Source organism: Falco rusticolus, chromosome 8, assembly GCF_015220075.1.
Source record: "Falco rusticolus isolate bFalRus1 chromosome 8, bFalRus1.pri, whole genome shotgun sequence".
Lineage (NCBI taxonomy): Eukaryota > Metazoa > Chordata > Aves > Falconiformes > Falconidae > Falco > Falco rusticolus.
Genome location: NC_051194.1, coordinates 28,181,178 through 28,196,018, shown reverse-complemented (window position 1 = coordinate 28,196,018; position 14,841 = coordinate 28,181,178). Strand labels below are relative to the sequence as shown.

Below are 14,841 nucleotides of genomic sequence, written 5' to 3'. Positions count from 1 at the left end.
AGGACTGGGGTGATCACCAAAAGTGAGAACAGCTGGAAACCAGAAATGGGGTTTTGAAGGAGGCACACACCAGCAGGCTTAACCGAGAGAAACAGGTGTTGGGTCTGGAGTGGTGAGGTTGCCTCACAGGCTGCAGAAGCTCTCACCAAGGTATGACCCTGGGAGGGAGCAGTGATGGGAGATGGAAGGGAGAAGAGGGAATTTGTGCTTTGTACAGGTTGGGAGAAATACCTTTCTGGCAGCTCTGCAGCCTCTGAGCTACGGCAGTGAAAAGCTGTGGGGATGGGGTTTGGCACAAGAGGATTTTTGGATTCCCTTCACAGAGGGAAGGCCTGCTGGAAGCAGGCAGGGGGCTGCTGCTGCACTCTGCCCTCCTGGGCAGATTCCACTCTGCTGCTGGCAGCAGGATTTGCTGTGGATTTCTGTAGGGATGGGGACCAGTTCGCAGGCGGGCTGGCTGTAGAGCTTGATATATCAGAGTAGGGGCTGGTTGCTATTTGCACAGTGCCATAGCTGATCACCTCTTATTCTCTTTTTTCAGAATGAACAGATGCATTTTCCTTTGTCCCTATGCATGAGACCGCAACAGGTATTCTAAGCACAATTGGTGTTTTATTTAAAAGGTTAAAAATCACGCTAGCCTAGAACAAGGCTGCGGTGGCCCATGGTTCGTGGCTGCTGTAGCCATCTTCACCACTCCGCAGTGTCAGAGGGAGAGCAAGTGGGTTATTGCTATATTATGTTTCCCTGTGAAATCCAGTCAGATTAATGACTTTGGGGTCACTTGAGATTTACATAATTTATATCGATGACTTGCTGTTTAAAGTGTTCTACAAAATCAGGAAATAAATTGTAGGGTTTATGAAAATATCATAATTAAAAATTGACTTGTACTAACTGTTGGCTTCAGGAACGTGTATGAAGTTCAAGTATGATGGATCATTTTGTTCAATGAAAACTATAAAAAACTAGAAGAGACTTATGATGATAAAAAGCATTCTTTTTAGGTGGTTACATTATCAATCTTTATATTGAGCCAAATGCCGCTTGCATTTCTTCTCTGCATATTTTATTGACTTCGTTGTGACCACTTGTGGAAGGAGAGCAATATTTGTATTATAGTGGGGAAATATTATCACATCCAAAATCAAAACATGTTCTTGAACCAAGTACAAAACTTTAGAAGCCAGAAATCAAACACTTGTTTTAGTTATGTCTTTTATATGACTTAATCACTCCAGAATTTAGCAAGCTGTGATAAATCTTTCTGCTATAAAAACATAAGAGAAATTTTGTTGCCTTTCCTCACACTAGCCAGCAAAATATTCAGATGGTGAATGTTATTTTTTCAATTGTTTGATTTGGGAGAAGCAATGAAAAAAAAAAAAGTAATGGGGATTTGTGACATGCGAGGTTGGTTTCAATGGTTTATTAATGAAAATGGGCCTGAGGATCCAAAAATGATCCAGACTCTGCCCTTTGTATGATTGCTCTGTTCCCAGTTAAAAACAATGGAGCTGGACAGGACCAATGGTCTTGAATTTATCATGGTGTTACAGGGCTCCTAGCATGAGATCCCTGCATAAGAAATTAGACATACTCTTCCATTCTATCTGCTATCAAACTGAAATTAGTTGTCTGAGCAAGTCACTGAGATATGCAAAGTTCTACCTTGGTGCTACAATTGGGGATGAAGCAAGAAATGCTTCCCTACCCCTTCCCCCTGGAAGAAGGGTGCTGGGGGAGACAAAATGTCCAAGGCCCAGAAAAGGCTGAGCAGGAGCTGGGGCCTGGGAACAGCAGATATTGGGGCGAGGTGGGCTCTGGGCAGGGCGGGAGGGGAGCAGAGTCCTGGGACAGAGAGGGATGGCACGATGGCACCAAAGCATCTTGCTAAAGCTCTTACAATTAATAACTCAAAAGGAATGAATGGGGTGGACGAATGTCTCTTATTAGTGTGAGAACTGCAGAAGCAGGGCAGTGCTAGCTGGAGGCTTGTTCTTTTTAATCCAAACCTCTCCTCTAATGCAGCAGCGTATGCACAGCAAGGAGCACTCTCTCATGATAAAATTACATGTCCAACAAGCTACAGCTCGCAGTTGTGTAGCATAATGGTCGTGCAAATAGGGAGAGAGACTTCTTTTTGGTGCAGCTTTATGCAATACGTTTGAAAGAAGTTCTGATCTGTATGCCAGATATCTGTGATAATAAAAATGAAATTCCACTTAATGGCTGCTTTTTCTCTAGTTTTGCAGCCCAACTCGGGTTTGCTTAACTCATTGAGAGCCCTAAGAGAAACCAAAAAGAGGATGGGAATTTTTGTGAATAACAAAAAGGAGAGTATGAGGCAAGAAGGCAAACACAAGAAGATGCATGCAAAGCTTCTCGATGGTAATAGTGTAGCACAAGTGGTCCGTTCACCCAAGAGACCAGTTTTATGCGGTGGCTGTCCTACAAAGGCTCTTCTGCTGTTCAGTGCCGTCTGTTATCAGCTCGCATGTTCCTTCACAGCTTCACTGGAGTTTCAAACGAGCAATCACACATTAAGTTTTCTGGGCCTTTATTTCACAGTTCCCTGAATTATGGGCTAGTGGCAAAATCACACTGATAAAATCTCCCAGATGCCTTATCCGAGTGTCAGAAATAAATAACTTGTTGGGTTCGCTGTTGAAGTCTCTCACAAAATAGATCACTAGGGGTCACCAGAAAGAAGCAAAACTTTGTATTTAATCTGGAATGCTTATAAATTTATACAGTGTTTTTCAGCTAATCTTTTAGAGGGGATAATTTAGTTTTCAAAAAAGAAGACAAATTATTTTTCTAGAGACGACAGGTATTTCCTACTAATGCAAATGCCATTATAGAAGGCTCATGTTAAAAGAGAAACTTAAAAAAAAAAAAGGCTTGTGTGCCATTTCTTGCTCACATAATTTCATGCTGATACTGAAAAGGCAGTGTGACTTGAAATTTTACTCCAAGCTAAAGATGCTTGCTCTTCTGGTTTAGTAACCTGTGTTAGAATAGTAGCTAATATCGCGGTAGGCATTTTAATTTTTCAGTTGGGCTCAAATAAAGCAGCAGTGAGTTGTTTTTTGGTAAAAATTCACTGAGCTATCTTTAAGTTTATTATTGTAGGAATACAGGTTGCAGTTTTTCAGAATTTGTTCCAGCTCTATGCTTGCAAATCTTAGAAAAATATATTGCATGTAGTGATGAGAGGTTTATCCAAGGATGCTTGAAAGGACAGCCTGCTCAGGTGGAAAGAATGGTTTGCTATACTTTGGAAAAAAAGAATAAAGATAGTATGGCTGGAGTTCCATGGGCATTTGAGGAAAAATTTGGCTCAACACTATTTTATTTCTCTTCTATTCATTCTTAGCACTGGACAAAGGCAAGGTTTCCCTGTAAATAACCAGCCAATGCCTAGTCTGGCTTTAATAAAAATTCATAGATGAAGGAAAACCTCATTTACTAAAATATGTATAATTCTGTATTTTTCCAGTGGCTTGATACCTATCAGAGGAGAGGCCGGTGCCTAGCAGGAGTGTTTGGAGGCAGTGAGAGCAGCCAGCAAAGCTGCACAGTTCATACTCCTGCCAGTGTACGGTCATGCATATTCTGTGGTGCTTTGTCTTGTCCTCCCTCCTTCAAACTAGGTAAAACTGATATTGCTCCCCCCTCCCTTCCTGAATGTATATATTTTATAGTTAATGAAAAAGCTCAGGAAATATAACTGTCCCTCGTATTGATTTTGCTTTTATATAGAGCCTTTTCCCCAAATGGATGCCAGAATGCACTCTTAAAATCAAACTATACAGAACAATAATTTCTAGCAGAATGGAAAAACATGGCAGCAACTTAAGAACGCGCTTGAGTGCTAGACAACACTTTAGGAAATGAAGGTGGCTTTAAGGAGCAGGAATGAGCTCATGGCCTTGAGGAAGTTATTGGATATGGGTGTGGAGCAAGACCCAGAGCCGCTTTGTCCACCCCCAGCTGCCCGCACTAGATGTAGTGGGGGGACACCTCACCAGCCCCTTGATGAAAGCCCCTGATATTAGAAAAGGGGTGTTCCCAAGTGTACCTTACAGGCTGAAATATTATTTAAGCTATGAGAGCTCTTAAGACATCAGGTTTCAGTTCCCGCAACAAATAGCGCCCAGCCCTTTGTACAGAACTTACCCAACTGGGTCCCCGTTTAGCTGCCTGCAGCGTGCCAGCGGGTGCCTGCTGCCTCCCACTCCGGGGCCCTCATCAGAGCCTTCCAAATTAAGGGCTCCCTTGCCTTCAGTAAAATCATGATTTTTGTAAAGCAGAAATCAAGTTCACTTTGTCTCATTTTGTTTGTGAGGAATAACCCTTTCCCTTATGCCCTCCCTTAAGCACAAAACACTGCAAGGTCCAGGACACTCCATGGCAGAAAAGGACCTTTGGTTAAAAAGATGGTTGAAAATCAGTGTGTTAGAACACTGCTTCGTAAGCGCAAATGAGCACAGATCGCTCCTTTCTGCATTGCTGGGGACTCGCAAACAAGAATCATTCCCAATATTGAAATTTACTGTCCTTTTTATTTAGCTTCTAAAAAATGTATGCTTTGCTTAGAGCTGGTCAGGAATTTTAAGTGTTGATTATCTTATGTGCTGTTAATGACACTTTTCATGGAAATGTACAAGTTTTGAGAAGACCTGTACTTTTTTTTTTGGTACACGTTTCATCTCAGGAAGGGAGGCATTTGGGGGCTCATGCACTTGGACATACGGATTTGACCAAAATATTGTCTATTGATGACTTGAATGAACAGCTTACCTACCTGTCTAACTCTGAGCTGGAATTGCTATATTCTTTTTTTTTTTTTTTTTTTTTATGAATGACAAATATACATTACACCATAGAATGAACAAACCTGCTGTCCATCGCAGTTATGATCACCTTTACAGTAGACAACACATGGGAGACTGACACTGAAGCCCTTATTGCAAGATGTATTTAATTACTAATAGATAGTGAAACAGTTCAAATAAGAGATCTAAAGATATCCTCTCCGGCGTAATCGATAGACCAGTTCTAAGGGCACTTGTCTGTGACAGAAGAGATTGATCCAGCTCCTCTACCCTAAACCACAACATCTTTCTTGTCAGAAGTGATTAACAAAATATCAGGCTAACCAGTTAGCACTTTGGGTTTTTCCAGGTTCTGTCTCAGTGGCAAAGTAAATTTTTAATTGTTTTCAATTGTTAAAGCAATCAGACAGAAAAAACCACCCTTCCTGTGTGGATCAACAGCAGTTACTCACCCTGGGGTAGGTTACCCTAGGGAAGTCATCTAGCCTATGAACTGTTATGCAGATAATCACAGCACAGAGCTGGGCCGTAACAGCAGCAAGCCCCTGATGGAATTCAGAGGCAAAAATCTCACTTAATGGGTGGATTTGTGCAGCATATTTTTTGTGACCATCATAATTTTCCTCCCAGCATTTCTGCAGCACTAATTTTAGCCATAGTTACATGAAGCAGTGCTATAACAGTGGTGGCCAAAATGACATTTTCTATGCTTATGCACACACATGGCCATCTGTGCTACCTCTTACAGGATTGCAATGGTTTAGTTTTGTATTCAGTTTAGCCCCACTGAAAGCAACAGCACTATTAATATATGTTAGGGTTGTCAAAGGCGTGTCTTATCGCCCTGTGCTGACCAGCTGCAAGGTTTTAAATCTGAGAACCTCACCAAAGGGTCTTTCAGAAAGCCTGTGTTTCACTACCGGGTAAGGATTTCTCAGCAGACCTGATTAAAAGAAGCCAGAATAAAGTTGTCTGCTTCTTAGAAAAATAAAATCCAATACCACCACAAAAGCAGACATAGGGAGAGAGCTTGTTTTCCAGCTAATCACTGTATATACAAGCACCATTCAGTGTCCCCGATGACAACCTTTCTGAGTGGTAAAGAAGCTCCTTCCAGCCCAGTTTTTTGACCTTGTGAGTATTTCTGTGCCAGGGTCCTTGGGAGCTGCACGGGACTGACCAGGAACGGCTCACCAGGTCCCCTCGCATCCCGCTGGCACTTAATGATGATGCTTGGTATTCTTGGGAGGCAGTCTGCAAGCTCTGACCTAAGACAGAAGATGAAGTTGGTTTGAAACAGCAGATGAATAATATTGTCAGGAGTGTATTAATGAGAGAAAGTGTCTCCACACCCATGCAAAGAGTACAGGTAATAGCAAACAGAACAGAAATGTTAGTGGATAACAGACGTTATGAGGCAGAAGGAATAACTGTAATTTTCATGACTAAGATATCAGTTATTGGAAAAATATGAAAAAGGAAGAAGTAGTGAAGGAATGGGGGTGCGTAGTAGATTTATGATTTATGTCAAAGCTATTTGTATTGCAAGGCAGTGATCATGTCAAGAGGAGAAAACAGTTGTAAAATTCCTCTGGGAGATGTATAGCTTGTGCTGGGATCATAGGCTGCGACTCAAATTCATCTATCCTGAAGCACATCAGTATCTTTAAGCCTAATGTCCTCACACAAGCACACGCTAGGGACAGGGTTTAAGTCAGACTTCAGCCCTCCACATCTGAGCTCGGGTCCTTCCACATGGCCATAGTCTTTCACTCTGATATCTTAAGGATCTGTCAAACCTTTGCTCCTAGGAGGTGTGCTGCAGGGGGCAGGATCACACCGGTGCTGTTCTGGGCAGGCACAAGCAGGTCCTGCCTGCCACCATTTGGGCAGATGCTGACCCATCAGCAGGGCAGGTTGTGTCCCTGCAGAGGTACTCCACGTGCAGGGAGTGGAAGATGAACAAAGTGCATCTTTGCTCCAGGCTGGGAATGTTACAAGCTACTCCAGCTTTCCCAACGTACCTGCTCACAGTGGTTTACTAGGGATTTCTTTTACAGAATCAGTTGAAATAACTAGTCCAGACAAAGGACTGAAAATTACTTGAAAGTGGAGGATTCCTATATTTAACGATTATGAGTGAGACTTGTAAAGGATCTTATAGGAGAAAAAAGAACCCCAGATACTTCAGGAATGTTATGGGGTACGGGTCACTGAGTTCTACTGGCACTTACAAGACTTTGTGGGAGCAAAAAACATTTTCTGTGGTGGTTATGGGCTAGTTAAGGGAGAAGGATAGCTTTCTTTTATTTTTATTCTGCTTTATACACATTCAGAAAATGAAACGTCCAAGTATTTTACCACCTAAAAAAGGAGTTGCAAGTACATTGGGGTAGGAAACAGCCTCCTCTTCATTTTCCTTGTATTTCTTGCAAAAGAGAAACAAGGAATTAATTAGATTTCACTCTGTTTATGTCTTTGTTGCTAGCTCTAATAAAAGAACAGAGCAAAAAGCTCTGTGAATTTGTATATATCTTTCTCTCTAGCCCATTAAGAAAAGAACAGAGCTGATGATAAGGTAGCCTGAGTGAATCAAAGTATCTATGCTGGGTTATTGAGGGAGGCCGAGTCACAGTCAACTAATTTTATAGCATACTCATAGTTGATTATAAAGTAAATAATTGGAGGAAAGGGACAAAAATGACTATTAAAAATAATCTCTGAAAGATGTTTGCAAATCTGCCTCCTCTGGTAGCTGGACCAGATCAGCAAATAACGTATCTGACTAATGCAGTGAGAGCTAATAATGTTTATTCTAAAGAAATTGTTAATTGTTAACTTATTAATATCAAGACATTAGCTTAGCTATTAACTAAACTAGTGGTTGAGGTTTACCTCCCTTTGCTCTTCGTATAGGTCTGTAGAAAATCAACAAGATAAAATTCCATGAAAAGTTTGCATGACAGTCAAACATCAGCAAAATACAATTTTAAACAGGGCTGAGAAGCAAGCAGGAGCTGACATAAGGCAGGCTCCTTTCTGTAAAGGAATGCTCTAGTTCAGATCCCAAGTCATTCTCCCCATTAAATTTATTACAGGGTTATTAATGCAGGAACTTCTGAAACCCCTTTTGTTTAGGTACCATCTAGATTTTTCCTGTAGACTTTTGCCTTCTGACACAAATTAAACATAACTTGGTCAGCCATCTAAAAAATGAAGGGAAAGAAAAACTCTGAGTCTGGGATGGGAAATGTTAGGATGTTTCTTACTAGCATAAGAAGGAGGAAAAGTTGGGGTGTCCACTGGTTCATGGAAAGTGCAGGAGCTACTGAGCTGATGAGGCATTAGAAAGATACCAGATGAGGGACCATTTACTGAAACTGTCAACACACAAAGCTGTCAGGGGACAGTTGAGCTGTAAAATGCTCCAGCTACCACAGGAGATGCATTACGTTATTGTGGTATGCAGATAAATTGCTCTCCAGCTCGTGGAAGCTGCTTTGTGAACAAAATAGGGGAATAAGATAAACTCGCTCTCAATCGATGAATTAATATAAAACCAGCAAAAGGAGCAGAGCAGACTACTACAATCCCTCAACTATATTAGGCAATCAATTTTTTCCCTTTCAATATGTAGAATATTCCCTTGCGGCTCCCCGTGGATGCCATGCAGTGTGAACACAGCAATCAAAGTAACAAATGTCAGAATAATCAAAATAACATGTGTCAGAAAGAAGTAAATGAGTACATACATTCATTAAGTAAATCTCCTAAGAGCTTAACACACAAAACTCTTTCCAGAAAAGCTGTACAAACAATTGCATGCACTAACACATGGCCTTACTAGTGTTTCAAAGTCAGCTGAAAAATATCCTTCAAACTAATCCACTTTTTTTTCTTTTTTTTTCTTCAGATTTCACCATAAATAACCTGTACTTGGGGCAAAACACATAGCATAGCTGCCACAATGAAATAAGTGAAGGTCATAACTGAAGGTAAAATACACTACCTTGAAGAAAACTTCAGAATCATTAAACAAGCAATATATGCTGCCAACCAAGTGTTAAAGACAATACCCATTTTTGTAGTGGCAACATCCACCTCCATCTGTGAGGTGACAAGAAAGACGTTTCATCCAGGAAGAAAGCAACCGAAGCGTCAGAACAAACCTACAAATGTCCGAGGAAACAAATCTGTAGACAACATCAAACTAGTAATCTGGCTGCCTTGAGAACTTTTCCCAACAAACTCTTCAAAAGTGGTACAGTATGAACTCAGTGAAAAATAAAGAAAATGGTACTTCTCACAATATTCTCAGCCTTTTGAAGTAGCAAACCTAGGTCACAAAAAAAATTGGAGGAAATATATTGGAATGAAAAAGCCATTTCCAGAGCCAGAAATGTTTTATTAGGCTACAGAAGTGGTCTAGGAAGAAGTAGGAACAAACAGAAAAGGAGTTCTGTCTCTAATGAAGTTAGTGCAGGAATGACTTTTCCTTCTTTTTGTCCACTGGATTTGCATGATAAAGTAGATTTAGCATTTTAGAAGTGGATGGATCCTTTCCTGATTGAGATCAAGGGATGTGGGGGAAATTTCAAGTATCTATTTCAAGTACCTTCTACAAGATGTTAAGTATCTATAACCAACCAACAATTCTTTGTGTCCCCTTGCGTTTGTGTGTGCAGCCATTTGACTTCAGGGTTTACAAGGAAGACGGAGAAAGGTTCCGCATTTTTATTATACTCCTATTTACTGTGTTGGCTTTCGTTTCAGTTATGAGTTGTGCTGCAGTTAATGGGGCTGGGTTGTGACTCATGAGGCCTCAATACAGATCTCGGCTCCACCAAAGGCTTTCCTGCATGACCTTGAGCCACTTCACGTCTCCATCCCATCAGTAAAACAGAATGATGATGCTTCCTCTCTGCAGCAATTTGTCTTGTCAATTTTGGAACAAACACTGATTTGTCTCGACTACTTGCAGCTCCTATCGATTGCAAAGGAAGTTAGATGTATACAATACTTCTTCAGATTTGGCATTTGGAGACAAAATAACTTTGAGGAACTGGACCATTAAAGCAAACATTTTGGCCATGAATGTCCTACGCTGTTACGAACAGCGTCTGATAAAATGATCCTCAATTTTAGTACGGCACAGAGTAATAAATAGCTGTTAAGGAGTTTAAATAGTACATGCATTTGTCAGGTCAATGGGAAACAGGCAAATCCATGGGAGACGCAGTAGAAAGGCAGCCTTCGCCCACTAAGCATATTTTATAAGCCTGTATAACTTTGCAAAAAATCATTAATTTTTATCAGAAGATTAAAAGGCAAATGTGTGAGATAAAAATTATTACCCTGCCAAATTTCAAAGTCCTAAAATCCAATAGTGCCATGCTGCTGCTGCTCAGGAGGGTCCCAACCACATTCGTCACAATGCGAGAGAGGTTCCCTCGCCCCCAGTCTGCAGCGGCCGCCTGACTCTGCCTGCCTTGTGAAAGAAATATTCCTGCAGGAAGTGTAACCCTGTCATCTTCCAGAGAAAAAGGAGAGGAACAAAAAAGTTACCAGCAAACAGAAATCACTGTACAACCCCTGCTACTAGCTTCATTTTGACGACAGAAAAATCAGATAAAATCAGATTTCACTCTTTGTTCAGCCCATAGGAACTGGCTTAATTCCAGACAATGAAGCCAATGGGGTTACTTGATGCTGACAAAAGCTTAAATAAAAGGGAAATAGAATATTAACCTGTAAACAACTTTTGATAGTTAAAAATAATGTCCAGAGAGGAACATGATGTAAAGGTGGTTCCCCTCCCTTTGGGAGTCATTGCTGCTTATTTGCCGTGGCCAGGGAGTCTTGGCCTTACTCCTGTAGGAGGGCATTCAGCAGGGTATTTTTTGTTTGCACAGTGCTAGGAATGTCTGCTGTACTTCCCACAGGGGGAAGACATGGAGCCAGAATCATCCCAGGCTAATTTCTGAAGTCACAGAAATGTCCCTGACCAAACCCACCCATGGCCCAGGAGGCTGATGCCTGCAAATGGTTTCCAGGCCAGACACCCTGGGGCTTCCCTGGGGGTGCCTGCACCCCTCCTGTACTCGGGGACCTGGAGGGTGGCAGGAGCCCTGGGGCTCCAGGGGGTTTCTGGGGACCTGGGTGGCACATCTGAGGTCTGGCCATTGGAAGGGGGCAGTGGTGTTGGGGGGATCATCTGTAGTAGATACATGAAGCAGGTGGGAAAGGTCCTGAATAGTTAACGTTATTCCTTTGGAAATACTCATAGGGGAAAGTTTTCTCAGCTCCAGCAGATTTTTGGTTAAAGTATGGGAAGCCCATGGCACAGATTTTACAGCAGAAGCCCCCAGCGAGATCATGCCCTGCCTGTGGGGAGCACACAAAGCAGATTATATACTCTGATTTTCATTTCATTCTTCTAGGAAACACAAGACCAGAGTTTATAAAATTGCAAGACATACTGAACAAGTTTTGCTGTACTAGACTATTCTCATTGACTTTCTTACATCAAATGACAGTTGGGATTATTTGAGAAGGCATCGCCTTTGCCTGCTGGCTGGGGACACCCAGCCTTCCCCCACACCATCCCCTCGCTTCTCTTTCTTCACCTTGGAACACACTCCATTTTTTTCATATGCATTTCAGAGTTGAGAAAAATCCACGGGACTGACCTGGCAAACAATTAATTGTGTCTGATTTTCCTAGACGTGTAACACCTTGCCGCGAAGCTCCGGTGGGCTTCAGGAGCTCCGAGGGAGGCCGGTGCCTTTGCAGGAAGCCCATATCCAAATTAAACACTTTTCCAATTGTACCTTATGAAAAGGCTCCAAAGGGGATGGGGAGGAACTCCGTCTCGGTGGTGATGTTACAGGCAACTCTCTATTTTAAGATAAATACTTTTGACTAAAATACCTTTGTAAACAGATCTATTGTCTTTTTCTTTTGATTGACTTATTTACAGAATTTCATCAGAGGAAAGAAGAAAAGTCTGACAAGCTCTGTGTTGTGTCAGCCCTCCCACATCTATGATTCACTGAGCTGCTTTTGTCCCAGATGCTTTGCTTCATCTTCTATCAGACAGCAGCTACGGATGTTATTGGTAACCCTTTCATGTTTCTCAGTCATAGGAAATGGTGTAAAAACCACAAGTAATGAGAATATCCTCAGTCACTGGGAGCTTCGGTCCCTAAAATAAGACTGCAGAATGTGATAAAAGTTCTTCCTTGGTCTTTAAAGGACTTTTTCATCCTCTCCTTCCTAACAAGGCATCTGCAAAAAGCTGTTTGGTCAGACGTTCCTTATTCACAGTGAAATTCTTATGGGATTAGTAGGTTTGATAGAGTACAAAAGTAAACAGCATATGGCTCTGTTAATATCGTTATAATGTCACAATGCAATCTGTCAGAACATAAACTTTTTTTGAGCAGTTTCATCTACTTCAGGTTCACACTATGAAAAAAAGAAAACGCCAAGCCTGATGAATCCTTCTGCATCACCTAAAAGATGGCAAGCTATTTCTTGCTTCTTGTTTTGTGCTCCCAGTTTAAGAAGTATGTCTATACATATTACCCCCACTAACAAAAATACAGTGGTAAATAGTTACTTAGTTACTAGGAGTTAAAAGGTCACTTCCCCTTGATGAAAAGCTTGTTCTATCAGATAAGTAGCTGCCACACTCCATGAAACTGGCAACCCTTCAAAAGGTTTCAGAAATTAAAGGCATTGTTTGAAGATAAAGGCAATAAGGTCATTTGCTTTGTGTTTAGTCCCGCAAAATTTTCTGGGTGACCCTTTGATATTCAAATGAAGAGTGCTTTAAATTGTTTTTTCTTCATAGAGCTAATGAGTACTGGCTGACAATGACTTTTAAGGCTAGTGGAAACTCTACTGGAATTAAATTTTGTAAAATATTGCACCATATTTCCATTAAGGGGGGAGTGCCTCCACAGTCTACCAAAGCTGTATCCATAGGCACTCATAGCTCTGGTCCTACTGCTTTTCTCAAGTTTTTTATTAACTCTGTTTTTACTAGTTGAATAATGTCTAGCATGATTTTCAGTGTATTCCCGCAGCAGATTAATAAAGCTGTATAAACAAGCTACATATGTAAAATCTATGTCCTCTTCGAACTCTATGCTATAGTGAAACAAGCCTCACATTTAATGTGTACAGTAGCAGCAAAATTACTCACCAACTTTTTATTGCCAAAGACTGTATGGCTGTGTATTATTATATGTGTAATTAACTAATCTATAATGTTGCTCTGATAGATGGTGTATATGCTTCTTTCCTTAGAAGAATAGATACTTATTTTAAAGCTTTTCCTTCTTTTATCATTCATGTGTTCCATTTATGGGAAAATGTTATAAATATTCTTTAAATCACTTCATTTTTTTTTCTAGTGGGATGTAAGAATCTTCACAGGTTTGTAATTTCTTTATTTAAAGGAAAAAGAAAAAAAAAAGTGAGAGTCCTCTGATGGACAATAAAATTGTGTGCTGTAAGCATGCTTGGTTATCACTGTGACCTTCTTCATTACCTTACTTGTTTATTTTAACCTTACTTCCATTCTATTTTCAAGTCTCTTTCTAATAATAGCCCTCTCTCACTCAAACCCACTTTCAAAAGTAAATGCAAACAAGATCATCTCAGTTTAAAATACACATGAACTCTATCCCCCAAATGACTATCAAATAATTAAAAAGTGCAAAATCCTTACCTAATGGAGCTGACTCAGTGCTAATGGCCAACAAGGGAATCCAACAGAGGTAGGCAACAAGTTGGAGATGCTGGTGGAAAGGAAAGGGCTGCTGCATATTGTCCAAGCTAGTTTTATCCATGCATCTGCAGTTGCTTAGAAGTTAACTTTTAAGTACTAAACTTTGCAGTAAAAGCCATCAGCCTGCCTGCCTGTTTCAATTTTTTTTTTCTTCCCTTTTTTTTTTTCGTTCTGTTCAATCCACTCTCTTGGAGAGGGCTTAATGTGTCATTAATCCCAGAATTTCCAAGAGGGAAGCCCTCCAGCTATCCACAAGCCACACTCACCGCCCCCCTCCCCACACACACACAAGCAGATCAGCGGAGAGCATGTGTCCCTGCAGCTGCTCTGCCTGCAGCTGCTCTGATTTACACACCCGGTAACACACCCGCGCACACGCGGAGGGTGAGAACAGTGTGTACCCTCCGCCTGGCTGGTAGGAGGTGATCCTGGAGAAATGAGGGTTATAAACCAAGCGTGCCTGCTGGTGAGGATTTTAAAGCAGACAACGCTAACTTCAGATTATTGCAGCCATAGCTGTCATCGTGTTTATACGAGAGGGGTTTAAAAAATGCTAAAATACAAGCTTGCAAATAGTTTGGGTTTTGGCTTCAGATTCTTGGAGGTTACATTTATGCAAAGCTGTTACAGAGGTGGTCTGCGCAAGCACAACCAACAGTCCTGAAGGTTTGTATCTTGGGTCGCTGTATCATTGTCTGGTAGATTAGAGAATAGTCCTTTGCTACTGAAATAAAGTGCAGCAGCGTTTGCTCTGCCAGCTCGCCCTGAAAAATGAGATGTAAGTTTCAGAAGGTCGGCTTGCCGGCAATGATAACAGAAATAGAAAACAGAAGCAAATGGCAGTGAAAGAATTCAATCACTCACATTGCTCAATCATATTTTCCTGAAGTTCAGTCTCATTGGAAAGTGCCCTGTTGCTACCACGTGGGTCTTTTGTGCTCCTTCTAGCTGGTGTGAACAATGCTTGTTGTAGGACGATGCCTGTTGCTGGCTTAATGCGCAATATGAAGAATTTGCTAACGAATCACACGCTATACTCTGATACTCATGGCATTTTATTTAAAAAGCACTGTATCCCCAGCCACTGTTCAGTGTTTTCCATACCTGCCAGCACTTCTTTCTTTGACGGGTGAAATTTGACTGTTTTGTGCCTGCTTGTTTAAGTGAGGATGTTGCAAATTATCTGGTAACAGAGTAATACAC

General features: G+C 41.2%; 1 protein-coding gene across 1 annotated transcript in view; it reads right to left on the bottom strand.

The window, feature by feature from the left end:
* The window catches only part of LOC119152354 (von Willebrand factor D and EGF domain-containing protein-like), a 185,793-nt gene extending 172,062 nt beyond the window's left edge, over positions 1–13,731 (bottom strand). Inside the window, exon 1 of the mRNA XM_037397521.1 lies at positions 13,579–13,731. Within this exon, the coding sequence (XP_037253418.1) occupies positions 13,579–13,699 (121 nt within the window). The 5' untranslated portion in view covers positions 13,700–13,731. The remainder of the gene's footprint in view (positions 1–13,578) is intronic.
* Between the last annotated feature and the right edge of the window lie 1,110 nt (positions 13,732–14,841).